The 26,801-nt window shown below is 30.6% G+C and overlaps 1 protein-coding gene across 1 annotated transcript in view; it reads right to left on the reverse strand.

The window, feature by feature from the left end:
- Nucleotides 1-9,871: 9,871 nt before the first annotated feature.
- Nucleotides 9,872-26,801, reverse strand: part of LOC139503797 (rho-associated protein kinase 1-like) — a 44,312-nt gene continuing 27,382 nt past the window's right edge. The window contains exons 19-37 of the mRNA XM_071293728.1: nt 25,660-25,766; nt 24,797-24,947; nt 23,905-24,065; nt 22,538-22,660; nt 22,144-22,205; nt 21,564-21,633; nt 21,079-21,182; nt 20,530-20,716; nt 19,905-19,998; nt 19,451-19,542; nt 18,846-18,983; nt 18,311-18,530; nt 17,649-17,808; nt 17,085-17,163; nt 16,546-16,608; nt 15,623-15,755; nt 14,419-14,484; nt 14,012-14,144; nt 9,872-13,378 (exon numbers count right to left, since the gene is read on the reverse strand). Of these exons, the coding sequence (XP_071149829.1) occupies nt 13,273-13,378; nt 14,012-14,144; nt 14,419-14,484; nt 15,623-15,755; nt 16,546-16,608; nt 17,085-17,163; nt 17,649-17,808; nt 18,311-18,530; nt 18,846-18,983; nt 19,451-19,542; nt 19,905-19,998; nt 20,530-20,716; nt 21,079-21,182; nt 21,564-21,633; nt 22,144-22,205; nt 22,538-22,660; nt 23,905-24,065; nt 24,797-24,947; nt 25,660-25,766 (2,249 nt within the window). The 3' untranslated portion in view covers nt 9,872-13,272. The remainder of the gene's footprint in view (nt 13,379-14,011; nt 14,145-14,418; nt 14,485-15,622; nt 15,756-16,545; nt 16,609-17,084; nt 17,164-17,648; nt 17,809-18,310; nt 18,531-18,845; nt 18,984-19,450; nt 19,543-19,904; nt 19,999-20,529; nt 20,717-21,078; nt 21,183-21,563; nt 21,634-22,143; nt 22,206-22,537; nt 22,661-23,904; nt 24,066-24,796; nt 24,948-25,659; nt 25,767-26,801) is intronic.

The raw sequence follows: 26,801 nt of genomic DNA on the forward strand, positions 1-26,801 counted from the left end.
TAGGTAACAGTAGTATACAGTTGTTCAAAAGTCATAAATAAACTTATCATAGATACAAGGATTAAATGTTGTATTTACCCCAGACCCCAGACTTGATTGGGAGAAAACTAATCCAGGTAATAAACTAAACTCAGAGGAAACACATCAACTATAAGAGGAAAACAGAAACAATGAAGTGCAACTTACATAGAAACGAACTATTAGATAACAACTGCCATATCAGGACATTTAAAGAAAAAAAATTGTGGCTAACTGAACTTAGCGCTTTCTTAAATACACCACTAAAATGACAACATTACATGACAGAAATACATAACAAATAATTAAGTAAGTAAGTAAGTAATGACTTTATTTAAAGAGGGTGACACAATTAGCTTTCGCTAATTTACCTTGAGGCCCTCACAAAGAACAAACAGTACAAATATTACAAAGCTTTCTAACATATTATGTAAATGCACTATTCATACTAACTATAAATTGTCTGTAGAACAAGAGAAAAATAAATTCATATATATATATACATAACATACAAATCATTAGAATATTTGAGTAAGTTGTTATAAATCATTTATAGTCAAGAAATCAACACATTTTTGTTTAAAAGTGTCCAGGTTTTCACAACATTTTATTTCATTTGGTAGTTTATTCCAAAGTATAGATGAGCTATATGCAAAAGATTTCTTCATTGAATTTGTGTTCGGTCGTACAACAGCTAAATTATCATTTGCAGATTACCTTAGATTTCTAGTATGTATGTTAACAATTGGACAACAGAGTTCCTTTAAGTAATCAGGTGCTTTATCGTTAAGAATTTTATGAACAAGATTAAGTTTATGATATGAAATTCTAGATTTGAAATTCAACCCCTTTAGCTCTTTAAATAAATTTATACTAGGTGTTAGTATTGGTGCATCAAGTATAATCCTTGCAGGTTTTTCTGCATTTTAAGAATTTTTTTTATATCCATCCTCATAGCAATTTCCCCATATTGAGCAACAAAAATCAAATATGGGCAGAATATAAGCATTATAAAACAGCTTTCTACTACTTATATCCAAAAATTTCTTAATTCTAGATAGCAGTGCGATACGAGAACTTAAGTTTTTACATACATAGTCAATTTGAAATTTCCAGTCCAAATTTTTGTCAATATATACACCCAAAAGTTTCTGTATTTCAACGGGTGTGATTGGGCTATCTTGTATACATATATTCATATCATTTCCTAGCAAAGTCCGTTTCTTATTTGTTCCAATTAACATAGAAGTAGTTTTTAAGGGATTTATAACCATCCTATTGTTCAGACACCAATTATTTATGGAGTTGGCATCGTAATTTAGTTTTGTTTTTATAATAAATGCAAGCACTCATGACAGAGAAATACATAAATAAATAATATAATAGAACATTACGCCATGTTAATCACACAATAACAACAATGACCTTAAATAAATTTAGGACAGTACACAAATCAATATAATAGAATAATGAACTGTGCGTCACACGAAAATATAAACGCCTCCAAAAAGTACAACTTCTAATTAAGCACATATTGAATGAGAATGCACTAGCATAACGCATGAATTGATACATTGTATATGTTAACTTATTACCAAAGAAAATATCAAGATTAGAAGCTAAATAAAATCAGAACTTCTATTCTAGTTTCGGTAGTTTCATCAATTCCAAGTTCACTGGGATATATGAGCTGCAAACACCTACTTGTATGTGGGTTATTGAGTGACAATATATCTGAAAGTGTAAATAAAGAACTTCCCAAATTATCGTTTATTATCTTTGAAAAGGTTTTCTATAAATTCCATTTCATGTAAGTACAAAAACCAGTCTACATGAAGTGGTTTACAATTAAAGCCCATTGGTATACCGTCAGTTTATGGAAAATTCTCATAACAAAAAAAAATGGAATCATAAAAAAAGTCGAGTATTTTGCTAATATTCCATTTGGGGTTTTTGTTTTTATAATAAGTGTCGCATGTCATAAAGTAAGATATTTAAAGACCTAAAATGAAACATTTCTTTCGACAATTCCTATTTTTTTTTATGTATGTACTGTTCCCCTTTTCTTGGCGAATGGCTGACTTCATATAGGAACTTCTTAGTAAGAAAGAAAAGAAGTTAACCGAATCCCTTAACTTTACTTTCCGGTATATATTTAATCATATCTAGATTTGAAAAAGAGATGATTTCAGCGTCCAAGTTGTGAACGTTCGATTTCCTTGAAGCAACATCAAAGAAGCGCCTGCATACGTGGTATTTATCTCCCAGTTTATACGATATTCCAGGATTTGTATTTCTTATCATGATTTTCTAGAAAGAAATTTGTCAGATAAAGGCAAGGGTAGTATATCGCTTTTCAATAGTCGTGAATCGATTTCACTCAAACAAATCCGAATCACAAACCAAAATGAAAGAAACACATCAACTATAAGAGAAATTAAAACGGAGAAACAGAAAATTTTAACTCTTACAAAATCAGACGCCAACATACATAGAGACGGACTATGGGATAACAACTGCCATACTCCTGACTTGGTACAGGACATTTTAAGATAACAGAGGTTTTACTCAGCTTGGCGTTCTGGAATATCCGTTTCACAGATTATAGTCGAAATGTTCCTAATATCGGCACTACTATCCTTTCTTCTTTCCGAATGAGACCTACCAAATTAGAATTACTGTCGTGTTTGAACTAACATGAGCAGCACCTGAGATCACCCATTTTTTTTTTTTTGAGTCCATATTGCTTAGTTTTTATTTTTCTATGTTGTGTTTTGAGTACTATTGTTTGTCTGGTGGTCTTTTTTCATTTTTAGACATAGCGTTATCAGCTTATTTATTTCAAGTTTCAAGGTTCCTGTCTTATGTTTCCCCTCTCTTGTAGAAAAGGCTCGAATTACTGAGACAGTGTATTCTTTTTCAATTGAGCATAGAAGTGTAAAGCGTAGAAAATCAGAAGTTTTCAAATTACTACAGAACTGTAAAAATATGATTGTAGATCTTTGTATCTTTTTAAAACTCCGAATTTAATTGCCACAACAAATGAAATTTACCTCATTACAATATTTCTGAAGGCCAATTTTACTGTAAATGAGGGTGGTATCAATATAAGATAAAAGTAAAATCACAAAAAAATACTGAATTTTGAGGAAAATTCAAAACGGAAATTCCCTAATCAAAGATATTGATTCAACAGATAACACTTGGTGTATCTTTGGGTCTACGACAAAATATATTTCTGATTGAGAGTTGTATCATTGACACTCATACCATCTATTCTTATTTTTATTGATAGAGCGGTATGCTTATAACTATTATGAAGTTCATTATTTTCAGTGTTCCATATATAGAATCTCGACAGAATAATTCTATATTTTGGAAAGCAATTTAAGGATAAATAATCCGTCAGAACCTTTGATTATTTCAATATTAATCGAAAATAAATGTGACATTTAACACGGATGCACTTGCTGTATGATGCATTTATTTGATAAGGAAATATCGCCTAAAGGACATTTGTTTGTTGTCATGGAAATAATGTCAATAACGCTTCCATCGAAACAATTTTATTAAATTCACTGTCTCAAATCAAATCAACATTCTAAAGCTCTATGGATTAAGAATGTAATTATGTTGTTTATTTCTCGTGCCAATTGCGTCATTATAACATTAATTGATACAGTCAACAATTAACGTATGCAACAAACATATGTAGGCTACTAATTATTGAGTTGCATGCAGTTTCTGTTTAGTGTATTGATGCATTAGAATAACAATCTTGGTGTAAATCATACATTTTTTCAGCTCTTTAGGTACATTTTGATATTCTTTTTTTAAATTTTTTAAAGACTTTTTATAATTGATAATTGTTGACAACCAACCAGCTCCACAGACGTGTAGCATAAATAATAATTATGTTTTATATTAGACAATAAGGATGATGTATATTTTACTCTTTGATAATGGACCGACCTCATGGGGAAAAAAAAAAATTCTTTTAATTTCCTCTGTATTTTGGTTTATTTTGTTGAGTGCTGTCCAGTAATGAAGCAGAGTTATTGTTTATGTAGTGTTTTTGTCATAATGGCCAATCAGCTCATGCTGGCGACCGTAAAATTTCTTGAGTGATGACCTTAATTTGATTGATTCATAGCCCTGTCTTAGCAACTTTTGAGAAAGCAGTATTGTTCGTTCAACAAAATCAATGTACTTTGAGCTAGCTCTAGTGTAACGTATCAATTGAGACACATATACTCCGTATGCCGGTGCCGCTGAGCTTAAATAAAAGGTCTTAATATCAAATTTGCTTCATCAGCTGAGAAGATATTATCATGATACATATTTTTTTTTATTTAAGTGCTGTTAAAAGAGGCATAGTGGGACACAATATACTTTTGAATTTTTAGTTTTCAATAAGTAAAGGAAATGTAAATTCACAACAATATCGAACTCCGAGGAAAATTCAAAACGGAAAGTCCATTATTAAATGGCAAAATCAAAAGGTCAAACACATCAAACGAATGGACAGCAACTGTCATATTCCGGACCTGGTACAGGTATTTTTTTATGTAGAAATGGTGGATTGAACCTGATTTTAAAGCAATATAAACCTCTCACTTGCATGACAGTCGCATCAAATCCATTATATTGACAACTATGCGTGAACAAAACAAAAAGACATAATAGGTGAAAATGTCAAAAATAGGGATAAAGCAGTCAAATTTGAGATATAGTCTTAATCACTATAAAATCAAACAAATATGTAACAAAGAAGCACAAATCTATAATATTAAAATAACGAGGTCCAATTTATCAGCCGTCATGGGGAAAAACTACAGATCAAAGAATTGAACTTTATATATAGCTAATATAGGACTATGGTGTGGATTAAAAATTACACCACTCCAGACCATTTTGTTTTCCACATTATTAATATTTCCAATAATTGACAAGTTCCGGGTCGAATCCGATACCGATACCAATAGTATATTCACCTGTTACCTATTACCTTATCTGAACGTTTCGCATCTGACAGGCGCACCACCAAACGGTGTATTTAGGATTTTGCTATATAAACTGGTCATAATCACAGGGTTGACACTAGTTTTCAATTTGTTAACCAGCATATGACATAAAACAGCCAATCAAATTCAACTTTATTTATAGGACAATGCTGTTGATTAAAAAATACTCAATGCCAGGCCCTTTTGTTTTCCCGAAATAATTAATATTAACAATAATTGATAAGTTCCAAGTCGACGGGTTAAACCAGAAAGATTTTGAAAGCAGGGAAAACTGTGCATCTTATAATCGGCAGGACTTTATCAGATGACAAAATAAATACTAAAATAAGGCTTACGCATAGTAATATACATGAATTCAGTCACGGACCCGCGATATCACGGGTGTGTTATAGTATATCAAATTTAACAACCTCATTCATTTGTAAGTTAAACCACTATGTATACTTAAGTTGTTTTTGTTGTTATTGCTGTTGTTATATTTGCGTGTATTTAAAGTGGTTCCTTGGTTTCTTCTGTCTCCAATATAAGGGATGCCTCTTGTTTTATGTTTATATCTGTTTTCTTCATCCATATTGACTTTTTCTTTTAGTGCCATACGTTTATTTGCTACTTGCTGACATGCAATTGCAGTTAGTCAGACAGATATTCTATATAAAAGAATTCAATATTCTTTGACAAATGATTCTGTTTGCTGAATTCTTTAAAAAATTCTGAATGTATAGTGAATAGTAGGGTGATGGCCATAACTGTTTTTGGATGTCTCCCTGTGCATTTGCTGCAGACATGCAATGTAATTGCTTTCTGGTATATATCACCAGATATGATTTACGACGTTTTAAATCCGTTGTGAATTCACTATGATGTATATACTGTCAACATATATTGACGGTTTAAATCACCAACACTTAATAAGGCTTTGTCAGTTAACAAAGCAATAATGGTGTCAAAGAGAATCAGACAAAAATAATACAGTCATATCATGGACATGGCATATATTGTGGACAGGTCAAAAAGTGAGTTCTTACAAATTGTCATGTAAACGAAAGACATGTAATGTTTAATTAAATATGACAAATACCATGATTGATCAAGTCTAAACAGACTTAAACTGAATAGACATATTTGTATTTTCTTTGAGGTCGCTGAGCGAGAAATCCAAGATATTATCAGATATGTTTCATTTATTGGGATACAACTGAGTAGCATAACGCAATGTTTTTTTTATGAACGCACCATTCTATTGACACTAGTATCCCTTAGCCCGATTTTCTGTGTGCACCTTAAATGAAGTTAAAACAAAACTTTACGCCAAAAGAGATGATTTCAGCTTTCCAATTGTGAACTTTCCATTTCTAAGTAGCAACATTCCAGCAGCACCTGCATACGGGGTATATATCTCCCAATTGATACGATATTCCCGTGCTTGCATTTCCTATCATGATTTTCTTGATAGAGGTTTGCTGCTCAGGGGGAAGCTATTAAACCAAGAGTTCCAAATGGTGAAGTTGAAATCATCCCTTCGTAAATTTTACGGACGCCATCACGAGTTGGTTGACCGTTATGGAATAACCGTTTCACAAATGATATCGGATATGTTCCTTACGTCGTAACTACAATCCCCTTCCCTTTCATGAATATGACCTACCGAATTATACTATTTACCGGATTTGTAATCACATAAGCAACACGACGGGTGCCACATGTGGAGCAGGATCTGCTTACCCTTCCGGAGCACCTGATATCACCCCTAGTTTTTGGTAGGGTTCGTGTTGTTTATTCTTTAGTTTTCTATGTTGTGTCGTGTGTACTATTGTTTTTCTGTTTGTCTTTTTCATTTTTAGCCATGGCGTTGTCAGTTTGTTTTAGATTTATGCGTTTGACTGTCCCTTTGGTATCTTTCGTCCCTCTTTTATTGCTAGTCTTACTAAATATTCAAAGCTCAACTGGAGAAATGTGAAAGCACAGTATCAAAGAAGGATTCATCAATTTACTATTTGTGCCGTGTCCACCAGTTGATCGAACTTATTCAAATGGTAAATTGCATTTTCTTTGATCGAATTGAATATGGAAGCTTTCCCTGGAAAAAGAACTTGACGTATTTCAAGACTATCCGGACTATAATTGGAAGATTAGAAAGATGTCAAAATGTTTTAAAAAAATGGACCCTTAAAGTTTGCGGGTTGAAAATGTTCCAAAGTAGTTTTTCTTCTTTATTTATCAAGGTATTTCCGAACATCAACTTTAAGAACGCTGTTTTCTTCTAATTCTACTATTGTGCCCTTTGTGAAACGCGATTGCATTTCCTCGACCTAACAGAACTCTAGAATTGTTAACCTAAGTAAATTAAGGCACAGTAGTTTACCACTGTTCAAGTCATAAATCGATTAAGCGAAAACAAATCCAGGTCAAAAATCTAAAAAACATCGGAACAACTGGAACACTTAACTGCTACAAAAACAAGCGCCAACATATATAGAAGCGGATTATTTGATAACTGCCATGTTCCTGACTTGGTACAGGACATTTTGAGACAAAATGGTAGGTAAAACCTGGTTTTATAACTAGCTAAACCTCCCGCTTATATGGCAATGTTAAAAATACCGCTAAAATGACAACATTATGTAACATGAATGCAGTACAAATAAACACAAGAACACTAAGGACAAAGATATAACACTATACCCAAACAGACTTAACAAAAGAAATATCATAACTTCAACCATGAATGTTGGACGTATAAAAACTGAGACACGTGTAATAGCAATTATATTTAGAAAATTGGGCTTAAACCTGGTTTTATAGCTAGCTTATCCTACTGTATTACAGTAACATAGAGTCCCATTATATTGACAACAAAAAAGCAGTCATATTTGGGAATAGGTTAAAATTGTGACTTACTTTTATATATATGTCTGGCGTATTAAATTATAATCCTGGTATCTTTGATAACCACCAATTATATCACTACAAAATTTGGATTTGTTTTGTAAACGTAAAAATTACAAAGCATCTCACAATCAAGCATATACATGTATGCACAATTTGACCAAATTCCTAGAATGTCCCTTCTACGTTATAACACATACATTTATGTGAACTCCTCAACTATATATGCAAATAGAAGGACCAAAACAAAATGACATAGCACTGTAATTATGGTATTGGGTGGCATCTCAAATTTCTTTATCCCATTGTGAAAAGTAAAATAACAAAATAAAACTCCCAGGAAAAATTATAAACGGAAAGGAGGTTATCAAATAGCAAAACAAAAAGCTCAGACATCAAACTAATACAAAACAACTGTCATATTCCTGACTTGGTACAGGCATTTCTTTATTTAGAAAATGTCGGATTAAAACATGTTTTATATCTAGCTTATCCTCCTATCCATATTTGTGTATGACAGTTACATAGAGTCCTATTATATTGACAACAAAAAAATACTTGTTTTCAAAATCATTTCTTTGTGTATTTAACTTTAAAATAAATTAAAGTCATTAATAATAAGTTTAATCATAAACATTTCCACATAAATCCATGATTGGGATGAAATTTTTTAAGAGTACATTTGCATGGCATGTAAAGTGTTCTTAGTCTGTGTCTTGGGTCCACTATTTTCCTCTTAATACGTAAAAAACTGGACTTATTTTTATCTCAATTCATATTAATGCCATTTTCGGAATTTTTTGTTTGAAGAACAAATCAATGTCCTTAGCTAAAAATCTGCCTAATCTCTTAAAGTCATTAGAAACGAGTGAGTGGTGAAAAATAATGTTTATCCAATTCTTGAACCAAAGCATGTATATATCATGAACTTAGTCCTCTGTGCACGATTTTCTCATTTTTTACGCAAATATATCGTTTAATCAGCAATTTTTTTCTCATTGTCTGTTATGATTTAAAAAATATGGCTGCTCATTAAATGCCGTGTTTTGAAGCCGAAGTTTGCTGAGTATTGAGCACGTGTTTAACCTGTACGATCAGATAATTGTTTATTTTAATGACATATCCATGCGTATTTCCACCACCGCATTTTTACGAGGAGGGTTACGCTCAGGTCACTATGCATACGGAAAATATGTCGGCGAATTGCTTCCTGGAAGCAATTTAAAATAAGTAAACTTCTTCTTAATGTGGACAAATTTAAGAATTTTCCTCAGAAAAAAGTATATATACATAAGTTGTATAATATAAACTATCCATTTAGTTATAAAAAAGATATGCATATTTGTTTTTAATTTGAGGTTTCATATCACTTTAATTACTTTACAAAACAATATTGCAAAATGATGACAGCTATCAAGATACTATTTATTTTATTTTACAAACCCTAAAACTCAAAAACTCACATCTAACCCTTGTTTTTTTTTCTCTAATGACTACTTTTACAAACACCTTTTAAACAAGTATTCAGTAAAGACCAAATAACTACATATAGATGAATTATTAGATAACTTCGGTTGCAATATGTGCTTAATGGGTAGGTAATTCAACAGAAAGGAGGCACAGACTTAAATCTCAAATATGAAGTAAAACCAGAATGTGTCCATAGTACAGGGATTCCCCACTCACATTATCATTTTAGGGTAAAAACTTTTAATTTAGCATTTAAATTAGAAAGATCATATCATAGGAAACATGTGTACCAGTTTCAAGTTGATTGGACTTTAATTTCATCAAAAACAAGTTTGACCAAAAACTTAAACCTGAGGCGGGAAAGATGGATGAATGAAAAAATGCTTCTTGTCCCCTGCTTTAAGGTAAGGGGCTAAATTCAGACAACAAGGCTCTTTTCTCCAGTAGGCATTAATAAAAATAAAACAACCAAATATCATTAGCATTAAATTTTATTGATGTTGCATGTGATATGCAAAACATGTTTGTCAGAATATACAATGTGTGTCACAAGTATAAAAAATATGGTTGATGCAATTAGAAGCCATTAAGCTTACATAAATATGTACATCAGTATATACAAGGAATAATCATACAGCATGCATAGCACAATGGTAGCACTTGGTACTAACAGGAATGTTCAATGTTCTGGGTAGGTGTCTTTACTGAAAATGAAATCACCTATTCAAATTTTTATCAAAACGCTCATTTTCCCCAGATCATAATGCTGATACCGGGATAACTAACTCAAGTATTCAATTATAATAAATGTACTTCTCTTTTAAATCTAAATTTGCAACATCTATTATATATACATATATAGTATAATGTTTATATTCACTACTTTGATTTTTATTATTATTGAAATAATAAGCAATTTCATTTCCAACTTTAACTAAATACAAAGCAGGTTCAACAGTTTCACAAATAACAGTCTAATAATGTACATGAAACAATGAGAAATCAGCAGCAGTTTGGTCTCCATGGCGATGACTTTGTAAGCAAGTGTTTACTGGAATGACCTTGAAGTGATGACAATGAGCAAAGTTAAAAATAATACTAAGGTAAGAGAATTGTTACAGTTGAATAAATGATATGTTAGTCACAAGTAAGATAAGTGTATGAAGTTTTCATGATTGAAGATGCAAGCACTCCTATACCGCTGTTAAATTCTAGGTATGTGGCCAGTTTGCTTTGCATTTGATTATATAATGAATATCTTAAAAAAGCTAGCATGTATTATTTGGAATTCCTGAAATTGGATATGCTGTAAGATTTACTTAGTGTGACTACAGAATTATTATAATGAAGATCCTTTACTTTTACTACCGAAATATCTGACTTCAAGAAGAAATCGGTAACATAGTGTACTGATTGATCAATTTGGTTTGTTAGCATGAAATGTAGTTTGGTATACAAAAGATGAAGTGACAAAAATGATCCAACAACAAAGACATAACTGGAAGGTTAACAGTGACATTACTTTCTTTCAGTTAATAAGGTAGCAACCCAAGTGAAGAATTGAACAGAACTTCATTTTACCCCATTACATACAGACATACATACCCAAATGGTTAAGAATAAAATGGAATTTCAACTAAATAAATAATACCTCTAGACAAAAACAAACATGCCAAAAATAACACTTAACAAAGAAACATAAGAGGTAAACTTGGTTTAATGAAACTAATTCAGCAAACTGTAAAATCTCAGTATTTCATATATTGCGGAATTTTAAACTGGTACTAAAACTATTGTAATACTACCCAAGTTTTTAGGGAGAAAAAGAACCTGTCCTGAGTGTATTTAAAAAGTGCATAAACATTTCTCTAAAAAGTGTATCCTACCATAACATAACTTTAAATAATTATTCTAATGCCCCTTTTCGGGATTAAATAATAGCAAATATAAAGGGAAAATGTCTACCTATTATATATTTGACTGAGCTACATATCCTTATAAAACTTGTTTTTTATCTTCTTTGAACTAGCATTACTACAAAGATAAGTATATGAAAAAGTTCTGTCCATTAGGTATAAGATGTATTGTATATTTTTTGTGCAAGTGATCAAATAATTTCTCCCATTGGTGGTGTTGAACATAATTGTAATTGTATTTTATTATCAAATTATTTTTTTGTTTAATTAATTATTTAAGCGAAAAGCAGAGCAATAACATGACAATAAAATGAAGGTGTTAACGCTATCACTTATCCATTACAACCTTAACTGAGCATTTGTCTTACATGATTGTAACAAATCAGCACCATTTATATTGCTAAATGTACACACTTTATATACATGTACAATATATACACATATTTATTTACATAGTTTACAATCCAATGACAAACAATATAATTCAACAATATATGAGAGTATAAAAAGTAGATCAATTAGCACTACTGTAGGTTTATATCATGGTTAGCACTTTACGAAAACTAAATCGCACTATTTTATTAATTAATGTTACTTGATTTTTAGGTTAAGAAAGGTCTCTAACCAAAACCTGTATTTTCTTTACTCTGAGACAGTATCAAAAGCAGTACATCAGTCATTTATATGAAATATTATCAATAGTAATGTAAACATTTTGGTTTAAAACCAAATACAATTGTGGCTTGAATCAAGTTTTGAAGCAGTTATTTATATGTTGATTGCAATAATGATGCAATTGATCTCTATCTTAGCTATAACTAAGAGTAACCATATGGTTCAGATATGTCCAGAACAGTCCCCAACTGATATCATTGAATTATGTTTTTATCATTGAAATAATGATATAATGGATTTACATCATATAAGTTAACATATGAACACTTACATTGGTCAAATTATATAAATATCATTAATAACGAGAGATTCTGATCAACATTCATCATGAAACAGATCTGCTAAACTAGCACTTTCTACACTCCAGGTACTACTGCACTATAACTTGTACTAAATATGCAATACATGGACATTTCTTTAATAACAAATCAATAATAATATTATTTAAAATCATCTTATGGAAAGTTATTAACAAACCGACTTTTTAAATACTGTAGAATCAATAGAAAAAAATATTACTGTCTAGTAATTTTAAGTACCATTTAAAATCTATTTCTTAAAAAAAAACTTCACTTCAAATTAGTGAATAAAAGTATATATGATTTGTGTCCCCAAGAAACCCATAATAAATTACATTTAACAATTAATAATAAAAGTAATACAGTATGCAAGTCTACTAAATATACATAATGATATCTGTGACAACAACATGGTGTATACTGGCTTTCCTAAGCTACGACTACGGTAAGAAGCTGAAAATCAAGTTTTGATTTTATTAAGTAATAACGGTTTCTATCATTTAATACAAATTACCCTTTTTTATGGAAAGATCACAGAATTTTTCCCTAATTTTGTTCACCTTTTATAACAGATATCTGAATAATCTTTGCATGTTTTGTTTCTCTTCAATTAAAATACAGAGTTTTAAACTGAGACAATTGTTTTTATAAAAGTGAACAGATCATAATGAACACTGATCAATGACTAGCTTATAAAGGGAGATAACTCATGGGAGACAGTGATTGCATTGCATTAATAATATTAGTCCCAAACTTTATCACCTAATAACCCAAAATATAATGTATAAAAAGCACCACTAAGGAATTATAAATAGAGAATATTATATGAAAATTACGAATGCTCAAAAATACAAAGCACATTTGTCACAAAGCACTATTGGAAGATGGGTGATTTGTCCATGGAAGAAGGTAGAAATAAGGTTGCGGCACCACTCAGTCTTTGTGTAGATATTGTTTGGTTGACTGCCCTTATCCTCTCAGTGATCATCCCGGACGCGAGTTAGGAGGTAATGTGGCTGCATTTCTGGGACCACTACTTTGACGACCTTGTGGTCCAAAGGAGGAATACTGCTTTGTCCCTCTTAAAGTGCTGTAATAGAAGAAAATGTCAACATTAGTACAAGTATAGACATAACATGGACTCCCGGAGAAATATTCTAATATAGAGGATACTACAGGGAAATAAATAGGGATGTTAACTCCACAGTGCTGCCACCTACCTTGTTTACTGTGCCTTCTGTTTAGGGATCTACTCTTAATTTCACTGAAATAAAATGTCTTTCTTAAAGATGACATACTTTCTTCAAATTCCAATCCTTAAAAAATGATTTCTTCTTGTTTTCTTATTATCAAGCAGATTGTTAAAGTATTTTTCTCCTTACCCAGACATTATACTCTGGCTTAGGATCAAAATGCACAATGTACCAAACTCAAGGCCAGCATTTGACCATGAGACCATTGAGGTGGTTAAATTGTATATTGTCAGAAGATTTTTTAAAACACAATAACCTGAAAACCACAAAAAAAGTTTGAATTCTATTTCAAGCAATGTAGACATAGCTGTTATCTAATCTTATCTACATTGCTATCAGTGTCAGCATATACAAAAGATCTACAAAATCATCGATAGGTCAATGTTTTTAGAGCAAAGCCTTTTACTAAACTAATAAGGAATAGTTCTTTAATCACACAATATTCACTTCTGAATAAACCCAAGACTAACCTTAAATTTCCTGAACTAACGATGCCTTTCTTTGTTATCTTTTTACTTAAATGCTGTATCCACTGTTTTTGTTTTTCTGTACTTTCAGCTAACAGCAACATTTCCTTAGCTTGTATATTTTGGTCATAATTTACTGTAAAGATAAAATTAATGTTATAACATAAATCTAATTAATTACAAATTTTGATACAGATTAAACATTGAAATTTTCTGTTTTTATTTATAATAGAAATAAGTTTTTATTTTTCATTTCAATAGTGTTTTTTTATTATACTGATTTATCTTACAATGTTTATAACTTCTATAAATTATATCTTGGTAAATCAAAATGCCAAAACAAAATGAAAATATTATTCATTGCACAAATTTTTATGATTGACTAACTCTATCTTGTAATAATACTGTACCTTTGCAATATCCAATGAATTCTTCATTTTTATCAAAATGATCTTTATGTACTTTTGTATGACAATCTGCAAAGGAAAAAAAATACACATCTTATTTTTTATTGAAAGCAGGTACAAGCAGTTACAAGTTACCAATCCAAAACTCTTTAGAAGACCATGATTTCTCTAGCATCCTTTTTGTAGTACATGCAAATAATACAACCAAAACTAGAAGAACAAAATATCTCTGGAAGGCAGGATCAGTATTGTTAATATAATGGACTTTGATGCGGCTGTCGTACAAGTTAGAGGTTTAGCACTATAAAAACCAGGTTCAATCCACCATTTTCTACATTTGAGAATGCATGTACCAAGTCAGAAATATAACAGTTGTTGTCCATTCCTTTGATGTATTTTATCATTTGATTTTGCTATTTGATTAGGGACTTTCCGGTTTGAATTTTCCTTGGAGTTGAGTGTTTTTATTATTTTACTTTTTTCTCATATAGTGATGTTTATTTCTTACTTCAAATGGTTTAGTCTGAAGGATATGCAAAGTTTTGTGAGAAAAAAACTCAACAAAATTAGATTTCTGTCATACTTAGTAATATGTCCATATTTTTCAATATTACAGTTTCAGTTATGCAGACAACCAATATAGCATACATATACATAAATTATTCTGAATAACCTCCTTAGGAACCTTCAGGTGAATGGACAACATGCTTCCTTGTTTTGTAAAGAAACAAAATTACATCTACATTAATGATCGTATGTGGATGGACAATATACAGTTTGACAAAGACAATGTGTTTATATTCACAAGTCAGAGGGGGATGGAAAATATACATATTGTATTATGCTTGAGGTGAATGATTGTTTTGAGAATTAAATAACATATGTCTACATTCCAGAGCTTTAAGTGGAGGGACAATATATAATATAATTTGATAAGTTAAATAACATATGTCTACATTCCAGAGCTTGAGGTGGATGGACAATATATACTTTGATAAGTTAAATTAACAAACGTCAACATTCCAGAGGTTGAGGTGGATGGACAATCTATATAATTTGACAAAGTAAATAACATACGTGTAAATTCCAGAGCTTGAGGTGGATGGACAATCTATATAATTTGATAAAAAAATAAACATACGTCTACATTCCAGAGCTTGAGGTGGATGGACAATATATATATAATTTGATAAAGAAAACAACGTACGTCTACATTCCAGAGCTTGAGGTGGATGGACAAGATGCCACACTGGTTTATTACAAGCATCACAGGTTGTAGGAGTTCTATAATGTAAGGGAATTAACTCATGGCCTTTATAGTTAATCACAGCAGACTTGTCCTGGAAACAAAGTAAAGTATGTAATCTCAGTTATTTGTACAGACACATTACAGATCATAGTCCTAGCAATTATGTACTTGGAACAAATAAGGTGGTAGCAGTAATAAAGAAAATGGAAATCAAAGCTCCTGTTAGCTCTGATGGAAAAGATTATTTTCATTTTGCAAAGTGAATATAAATTTATTCATTGAATTGCAATGGATCATATTGAGGAAAGTTTGGAATTTGAATTTTTAACTTTGAGTCATAATTATAGTTGAACTTCACTTATTTTGAGAATTGATAGATGTGTATGTCATGTACAACTTAACAGTTCATGACCAAGGGCAATTAACAAGTTGCCATGTGGGGTTGGTTGGGGATGTGCCCATCTGACCTCTAGGTGTCTGTTTTGGTATATTTATGTTTCTCGTTGGGTAATTTTATTTACCTCATATATTCTTTTTATTGGAAATAGTTTCTTTTAAAAGTTATACTGAAAATACAATTTTTCTTTGTATATGTTCAATTTGTTTACACAAGAGATAATTAATTTCATGTATGTGGTTTTAATAGTATTTTGAAATTGTATTTTATTTAACTTGCAACACTAAAACATCTTACAGCATCTTTCAGAGTTGATGGACCATGACTAAGGAAGCAGGCCAAATATACAATGGAAACTATGTTCCCTTTTCATCAGAACAACACCTCTCAGTCTCACCTCTGCTGCTTTGTTGAGGCAATGCAATGTATTTAATTAGAAAATATATACAATATGCACATAGCAATATGATTGATATTAGCTTACTTGTTGGGCAATTTCATGAACTTCAGACTGGCGTCTATTTTCACCTTCTGATGCATACAACACCTACAAAAAAAATCCTACATTATGATACAAACTTAAAGTCAGTATACTAATAAAGTGGTAACTTTTCTTTGTACGATGAAACCGTCATTTTTCTAGTTTTCCATTCTTATCCTTAATGCAAAATGTATAATGTCCAGGGATTTCTATGGAGGAAATTTAACAATAGAGAAAGTTACACAAGAACAAAACATGTATGATGTGATCAAAATTATTTCATTTCTCCTTTATTGTTATGGAGAATGAATAGAATGATAAAGTGTCTATTATCATTGTAGAATAACCAATATTTTTATTTATTATCATTTGTAAAAATTCTAATGTCCTGTTAATGTCAGTCTTTTCTTGTAATCATCAATATCAATCTGTTGTTTCTTGCTATTTTTAGCAATTTCATATTTGTCCTCTAAAGAGTAATATATTCTATCATATTATATGGTGTTGTATATCTTAGCTGAAATATTAAACATGCTACTAACCTGAAAGATCCTTGGCACATCCTTAGCTTCTGCTCTATATACATCACCCTGTGTCACTGATCGCACATGGAATAATTTTCTATAAAAGCAAAATTTAGTAATTAAGACAACATTGAAAACCTCCCAATTCAGTGATCTCAAAAATTAAAATAGCAAATGCACATAGAAGTATAAGAGTGTAAGTATCACACAGAATCATTTCCTTTTTAGCATAAAATCAAATCAAAATATTTTAATATACACTTATCAGTTTAAGAGTTATTTAATGAATGGCTATTATTTATTTTGATTTTATTGAACCATAAAACTAATTTTTGACTCTTCACATTGAATAATCCGTGCATTCATTATAAATAAATTTTCATAAAAAATAAGGCTCAAAGAACATTTTTATTATTATTTTTATTAACAATAACAACGTACACACATGTTGGCGTATGAATACACAACGTCAGAGTGGGCGTGTCGCCATAAAAATTGACAACATTGAAAATAAAACTAATAATTTTAACCAATCAGAAGACACTAAATACACCAAATTTATTTATATAAACCTGTACTTACTCTATATCTAATACTAAAACTGGATCAGAGTTCTGTTTATCATTTTCTGTATTATAAAACAAGACTTTTCGACTGCTAACTACCACAAACTGTTTTTTCCATCCATATTTCTTAATATTAGATTTATTAGGAACTGCTAACCAACCCTCTAATATCACATCTGAAATTCACAAATACAATTCCGTCAGTCAAATTGCTTTATCATATTATATTGAAAGTATTAGCTGCACATTACAAATTACAAATGACACCTTCTAAAAGTGTTCAAATGTTAACAAACAAAGACAGCTGAAGAAATGTTAACTTTTTCTTGCATGATTAACATCATTCTGCCGGATCCTAATACATTACATTTGTAATTATCATTTTGATTGGATGAAGTCAGTATTTTAGGGGTATTAATGAGAGTTTATCTGCTAGAATGTCTTTTTACCAATATTGACTTTCATGCAAAAGGCAATAACACCTGGGTAAGACTAACTGTATTCCTGTCTCTACAAAGCAATTGTTGCTCAAGTGCTTCTAGATTTCATTATTGTTTCAAGATGTATGTTTTTGAGTACTAGTATGCATTATCAGATCTTCATCAGTACTGTTTTATATCTCAACAAAATAAATAGGTGCAGTATAATAAGCCTAACTTATAAAGGGAGATAACTTACCAGACCCATCTCCTCCATCTTCCATCGTTAAACTGTTCATTGAAGTTGTATCAATATTACCATAGGCAAGTTTTTGTCTTAGCTGTTCTATTTCACTATCTTTAGAATCTAATTCCATCTGTAAATGTGCTTTTTGTTGTCCTTCATCATATAAAGCTGCTTGGGTTTCAGACAAATCACGCCCATGTTTTTCTACCATTTTATTATATTTTTCTTTTTCCTGAAATATTTTAGAATAAGAACTTAATATAAAACACAACAAACTCATAGTTGTGAGAAGTACACAGAATTCGTTAAATAAAGCAGAAATATATCAACTCTACGTACTGAGTCTACTATTCGAATTTGACAGATAGCTACCGTTTATCTAATACTGGCTAGTACAAATAAATGTAAACAACTAATGACAATCTATTGAATCCAACATTAATTATTCCTGAACAAAAGAAGATGTGGTGTATAGGTTAATGAGACAGCAACACAACAACACAACAAAGACAATTTCCCATAAAAGGTATTTGTTTGTTAGTCTTACCATCAATAACTCTTGCTGTAGTTTCCTCAGTTCTCTGTCTTTTTTCTTTACACTCTGGTCAGAGTTTGCATTTTTAGCGTTTTTACCCTGGTTTCTGAATTCTTTCCTATTCATTATTTCTGCTAACTTATTTACAGCCTAAAATATTCAATTCATAGAAAGGTATATTGTCAACATTTAAACATACTCAAAAATATTTCCTTATCTTTTTTTTTTTTATAATTTCAGCTTTTTTTTCTTCAAACTTTTCCAAAAATGTATAGAACATATTCTTTCATTATCTAATCTCTGCTGTTCTTATAAAAAAGATGTGGTATGATTGCCAATCAGACAAATCTCTACAAGAGACCAAATGACAAAGAAACTGTAGGTCATTGTACCGTCTTCAACAATGAGAATAGCCCATACCACATAGTCAGCTATAGAAAGCCTAGAAATGACAAATGTAAAACAATTCAAACAAGAAAACATCTGGTCTTTATTTAATCAAAATTTCTGATTTAGTTTTTAGACACACCTCAATAGTTGTATTAACATTTGTTTTTTACAGATGTATTATATCAACACTTCTTCATTTGTTTCTAAAATAAAATATAAAAGTGTACCTGAATCTTTTTCATTCTTTCTTCTTCTAAACTTTTCTTTATTTTATCAAGTTCATTATCTGGGACACTCTTCTGTTGCATATTCTGGTAATCTAAAATGGTTTTGTTTTACAATATCAAATGTTTTGTCATTATAAGATGTCGAAGTTAGGTATTAAGTTCCCTACTAGGAATTCACTCCTGGTATCAGCATAATATCTTTTTCCAACTTCATCATTAGTTGGATGGAGTGTTGAAGCCAGGAAAATTGAATTAACAGAGACATTACTATATTTGAAACATGGTATTTTCTTTATATCAAAAACAGAATAAATAACCGTAATCCAAATGAATTCTTAATAAGATGCATAATTGTTTTCTAGGTGGCTTTTGTTCTCCTGTTGTAAAAAGCTAATTCTTTCACATCTTGTTCAATCAGTTTATGATTTATTCAATAATTATGGATATTACTTACCATCCTGCAAACTTTTCATTCTGTTTACAATATCATCTTTCTCCATCTGTATTTGTTCTACTTTCTTTGAATATTCTCTACAGTTATCTTCAGACTAAACATTAAACACATTATATAAATATCAGTGGTTTTGAAGGAATTTTTCTTCAATAAACAAATTTGATGACATTTTCATCATGTCAGCTTAATAAATTTTTAAACCACTTTTCAAACTACAATTGCAATGAATATCAACCATAAAAGCTCTCTTTAAAATATAATCCATTCTAAGAATTCTTACTTATAATAAGACATCTCATACATTTCATATGGACCAGCTTATAATTTCAAAGATTTTGTTGTACACATCTAAGACAAAATAATAATATTGTTGGAACTTCTACAAGTTGCTACAAATATGACCCATTTTAAAGACACTTCAATATACAATGACCCCATATAGTAGCTACCTTACTTTTTTGTTCAAATCAATTTTGGGTCACAAAACTTATTCTGTTCTAATCTTTGTCCAATTTATTTTTTTGTTTCATGAAAAATGAATAAACGAACATCTTATTTAAACTACTTTTCTGTGTGTGAGACATGATACTTGAATAACTTATCCTTAACAAAGCTGAATACTCACTGCAACAATCATATTTTCTTTCTTGTTCAGTTCATTTTTATGTCGAGATACTAATTCTTTAATTTCTAATCGTAACACAGTTTTTTCTTTCTCTACATCTGCTAGTTGTTCTTCAGCTATTGTTAAGGCTATATGTTCTGATTCAGCTTTGGCAAGAGCTAACTGTAACTGCTGGACTAGTGAGTCCCTAAAATTACCAAAATCATTTATAACTCTACATTTTTTTCATATATATAATTCATATTTTGTAATACAATTATATATTTTTTTATATGTAACAAAGGACACAAGTTTTAATGGAGAAAGTAAAATCAATAAATTACAATCATACTGTATTAATGCTTATTTAAATGAAAAGAAACAAATTTTACAACATGAGTTCTTCATTATGTAGTATCCAATCCATCTGAAAGCATCTTAGAAATAACCCTACAGTCTCTATCACTAAACCTCTTTGAAATATAATACTTTAAAATATTCCCCTCCCCATAAAATAAAATCCAAACCCTTCCTTATCTTGTCTGATAAATATTAAGATTGCCAGCTTACTTTTCCTCCTCTAATGCTATCAGATCTGTTTGTATATCTTCATAACTTTTATTTTTCTCTTCTACATCATCCTTTAATTCTTTAACTTGTGTTCTGTATAAGGACTGGAAAGTAAATTTATATATGTCTTTGTTCAATAAATTGCCCCTCATCAAATAGAAGTTATAATAAAATTCCTAGAACTCTAATACCTACCTTCTTCTAAACCCAACACATCATGAATGTCTTTTAGTATTTTTATATTAATTTAAACTATATCAATGGATTGATTTATAAAGCTGTAGATACAAAGAAAGTAGCACTGATTTTAGGTTTGATTGAAACCAATTATGATCAATGCAATGCTTATTTCAAATTAATTAGATTTTAGGCAATTCAATTGTAAATCTCACATTAAAGAAAGATGGAAATACATGGTAAAAATGTGCTTTATTCTCAATTTTATTTATTGAAATTCATTGAAGTTTGAAAGTGTCAAAACTTACTGAAAAATACTGTTCAGCCTCTAACTGGTCCTGTAATTCTTTCATTTGTAATTCATTTACTGAAAGGTCCCTGGAAAATAAAATGGTAATATTTTTTTTTAAATGCTCTCCTGTTATACATTCCACAAATGTGAAGAATACTTTAAATTATCCTGACGAATGAACGCACATAACATGTTCTAGTTTGAATACTCTTGATACCACTTTTTACTGACTGAAAGCGCTAACATGACCGGACAGACAAATGCTAGGTATTTCTATGTACCTCAGGGAAAACTGAGGGAGAGTATGTTTAATGAACACTTGTGTAAAATTGAGTGAAACAATACAGTGTAGTTGGTTGCATAAATTAATATTCCTTTTAATTTTAATTCCATAAATTTGCAAAATATCAAAGCAATCTTATTGAAAATAAATGGCTATTAAAACTTGGGCTGCATGCATTTTAATAAATCCAGAATCTTTAGATAAAGATTTCTACAAAATCGCTAGCAACTGAACAGAAATATTATTCTGAAAAAAACGAAATTATCTGCAATACTATTTACTATTAATAATTTAATTATAAAGCTAAACTTACTCTCTTAACTTTCTGATTTCTGATTCTGAACTTCTTGATGCTTCTTTTAAGTCAGATATTTCCTGAAAACAAAATCATAGAAATGTTGTTTTTTTAAATTTCCTGATTACTTATTTATTTAAATACTAGATAGAAAAATGTAAAATAAATACTTATCAATGCAACTTTAATTGAAATAAAGGTATGACTATTTAGCATCTGTTGTAAATAAAAGTGCCTCAGTAAAGTCCTTGACCTTTAATTATTCCAGATAAAACTAAAATGTATCTAGTTCTTTGAAAATGTTTTAAATCTTATTCAGTAGCCTCTACTTAATATAATGTTACCTAAGTTTATCTGTTTTTTTTTCTAATTTTCAAACTTTATAAAACTTATTTGTTTTCTATAACCATACCTTATTAAGCTGTTTTTCTATTGTTTTATATCGAGCTAGTTCAACAGCCTGTGCTTTAAAGTCAGACTGCATTAAATTTCTTCTCTGTATTTCTTGCTCAACTTGTAATGATAGATTTTTGGACTGCAAAACAAAACCAAAATATCTAATAACTATAATTATGAAACCTCTGTCTATTCTTCTACCATATTTTAGTTTAAAGGTGTTAAAAAACAAGAATGTGTCCCCAGTACACAGATTCCTCACTTGCACTATCATTTTTTATGTTCAGTGGACCGTTAAATTGGGGTAAAAATCTAATTTGGCATTTAAATTTAGAAAGATCATATTATAGGAAACATGTGTAATAAGTTTCAAATTAATTGGACTTCAACTTCATCAAAAACTACCTTGACCAAAAACTTTTAACTTGAAACTTGCACTATGATTTTCTATGTTCAGTGGACCGTGAAATAGGTGTCAAAAATTTAATTTGGCATGACAATTAGAAAGATCATATCATAGGGAACATGTGTAATAAGTTGCAACTACCTTGACCAAAAACTTGAACCAACAAGAATGTGTCCCCAGTACACGAATGCCCAACTCGCACTATCATTTTCCATGTTCAGTGGACAATGAAATTGGGGTATACTTAGTTTGAAGTCGATTGGACTTCAACTTCTTCAAAAACTACCTTGACCAAAAACTTTAACCTGAAGCGGGACAGACGGACGGACGGATAAACGAACAGACACAGACCAGAAAACATAATGCCCCTCTACTATCGTAGGTTGGCCATAAAAATTAAAACATGGCAACAATTTGAAATCGATTTCAGATGATGTTTAGTCCCTTCAAAATTGTGCTGTGCATTGCATCTTTTCCCTCAAATGTTGAATAAATGATAAAAGTAACAGATCACTGATATTTGCTCTGTACTGAAGTGTATCTTCAATCACTGATATTTGTTCTGTACTGAAGAGTATCTTCAATCACTAATATTTGTTCTGTACTGAAGTGTACTGAAGTGTATCTTCAATCACTGATAATTGTTCTGTACTGAAGTGTATCTTCAATCACTGATATTTGTTCTGTACTGAAGTGTATCTTCAATCACTGATATTTGTTCTGTACTGAAGTGTACTGAAGTGTATCTTCAATCACTGATATTTGTTCTGTACTGAAGTGTACTGAAGTGTATCTTCAATCACTGATATTTGTTCTGTACTGAAGTGTATCTTCAATCACTGATATTTGTTCTGTACTGAAGGTATCTTCAATCACTGATATTTGTTCTGTACTGAAGTGTATCTTCAATCAGCTTAGGCTGTTCTAAATACAGACCATTTGTTGTGATGAGGATAGATATTTAAGAGTTATCTTACCTTATCCCTTTCATTTCTATATTCATTCTGTAGCGTAGAAAGTTGTTGTTCACACTGTTTAATATCTACAGAAAGGTCAGCCTTATATTTTTCTACTTCCAACAATCTTGTCTCAGCTGATTGTCGTGCAGTTTTCTCCTGTTCCAACTTTATCTGAATATCTACAAATGAGAATTACAGAATTCTATTTAACTATGTACACAAATTATTTACATTATAAATTTACCAAAAAAACATTTCTTAAGTACAAATTTACTTTCAATTTTAAATGTTACTTAAATTTCAGACTCATTCTACATCTTTCTTTCCTTTCTTTTTAAAATAAACAAAAATAATTGCAAAATAACCAGAGCTGTTTCTTGTCGTGTAACAATACTTCCATTGAAAGAAAATTAACCAAAAGCCATATCTTACCTCTTAATTTGATAGCAATTTCATTTACAAAACTTTGCTATGTTTATCAAAGATTCTAAATTGGTTTTGATGCCATGAAAATAGAAAACATGTATGATGATTGATCTACAGAACTGAGAAACATAAGGATTTACTAAACCAACCTTTAATGGCACTTAATGTTGTAGTCTCTGTTGTATTTACTAAACCAACCTTTAATGGCACTTAATGTTGTAGTCTCTACTAAACCAACCTTTAATGGCACTTAATGTTGTAGTCTCTACTAAACCAACCTTTAATGGCACTTAATGTTGTAGTCTCTACTAAACCAACCTTTAATGGCACTTAATGTTGTAGTCTCTACTAAACCAACCTTTAATGGCACTTAATGTTGTAGTCTCTACTAAACCAACCTTTAATGGCACTTAATGTTGTATTTACTAAACCAACCTTTAATGGCACTTAATGTTGTAATCTCTGTTGTATTTATTCAACCAACCTTTAATGGCACTTAATGTTGTAGTCTCCGTGGTTTCCTTGATGGTTTTCTTGTCAGCATTAAATCTATCTATAGTTGTTTGATGAGCGTTCTTCTCATCGATAAACTTCTTTTTAAATGTGTCCAATTCAAGTTCCATATTATTTTTACTCTACAATAAGATTTTAAAATACAAATTGCTTTTTATAAATGTCTTTTTTTCACATTCAAAAACCATTTTTGATTTTTGACAAACACAGATGTTGTTTATACAGCCCATAAATTTAAATAAGATCCAAGTAAATTGAATTTGTTATCAATAAATTTAAACTGAACTAAAATATTATTGTTTTACATTTATGAACATTCACAGTCGTGCTTTCTTTAGATACTTATATTTTGGCAGTGATAATATCATGTTTTTCTATTACTGTAAATATCTTTACACTCAATCCATTGGATGTTGGATGTGTTCTGCTTGATATTTTGCATAGTTGCATATCATGTTATAAAGAACTTGATCTGAGTTTTGTGGTAATGAGAATTGTGCGTAAGTTTCATAATATTTAAATGAGGCAAATTAAAGAAAGAGAACAAATATGAAAAATTCAGCACTTTTCCCATATAAAAGAGGGGCATAACTCCAGAACGGTAGAAGTGGCGTCACCATATTTGAACTTGATCTGTTTCTGTATTAATAAGCATTGTGTTCAACATAAGAGGTCAACTTCAGTTATAGAATGGTTACCAATTTTGGGACACAAGTACAGATTGACATACAGACGGACAAGGGATAGATACACTTATGCCCCCAACATTGACGGCAAGGGCATTAAAAAGCTAATTTTCCGAAAATGAAACAGAAAAATTAGGAATTAACTCACCTTTTCTAATTTAACTATACTATCCTGTAATCGCTGGATTTCCTTATTTGTAATTCTTTCTTTTTCTTCAACTTTTTGTTTTTCTGTCTGTAATTTTCTAACTTTTTCTGAAAATAAACAGACAATTAAAGTGCTTGTGAGGACTCAAGGGTAATATTGCTTTCGTTTAAAGACAAAATACTGCATTGTGTAAAAGCATTAAGATTAATGATAATTCATTAAACTACAATTATGGACGAAAGCATGTAACTTGAATTTTAAATATCACTTGAACAATGACATCATTGTTAATTTTAGAAGAAACTAGATTCATAAAATGTGAACTATTCATGTTATGGTTGTTCATATACACATCATTTTGTAACTTATTTATTTAAGAATATGTGTCATTGATACACTTCTTAAAATGTTCATGGATAGGATACATACATTATTTTGCTCAATGCAATGTTTTTAAGACATCATTAGATCTAGAAATTCCTTTTAATGGAAAGGAAATGATAAAAAAAAAATCTTTAAAAAACCAGACCTAAGAAATTCCTTTGTATTTTTATAACCTGAGCACAGCATACAAACCAGGTGCTCCGCAGGGCACAGCTTTATACGACCCCAGTGGTTGAACCCTGAACAGTTGGGGCAAATTTTGTCACAATATTCAAGCTTGATTCTGTCTGAATTTGGATTGTGATCAATTTTTGACATAAGATAGGTTTTGTCACAAAATTAATGTGGTTAAACATCTCACAAATCTATTGCACAATACTGTGCAATTGAAGATTTCTTCTTGAAACTTTTCAAAATTCGAAATTTGAAAAATTTTGAAAAAAAGGAAGCTCTTCAAAAAATGGTAAACAAAAAATCCCCCCCAACTTTTTGAAACCCCCTTGGAGCAATAACCCTTAAACTAAATCCCATGCTTTCCATTGCAGTATTGAACCTTGTACAATTTCAGAGAGATCCATACACTTAAACACAAGTTATTGTCAAGATTGTTTGGAAACTAGAAACATGCTTCTTTTTGGCCCTTTTTTGGCCCCTAATTCCTACATATTTTAGGCAATTAACCAAATACTTAATCCTAGCCTCCCCTTTGTTATATGGTACATTGTGGTACAATTTCAGAGAGATCCATACAATTACAC

This window comes from Mytilus edulis, chromosome 1 (assembly GCF_963676685.1).
Source record: "Mytilus edulis chromosome 1, xbMytEdul2.2, whole genome shotgun sequence".
Classification (NCBI taxonomy): domain Eukaryota; kingdom Metazoa; phylum Mollusca; class Bivalvia; order Mytilida; family Mytilidae; genus Mytilus; species Mytilus edulis.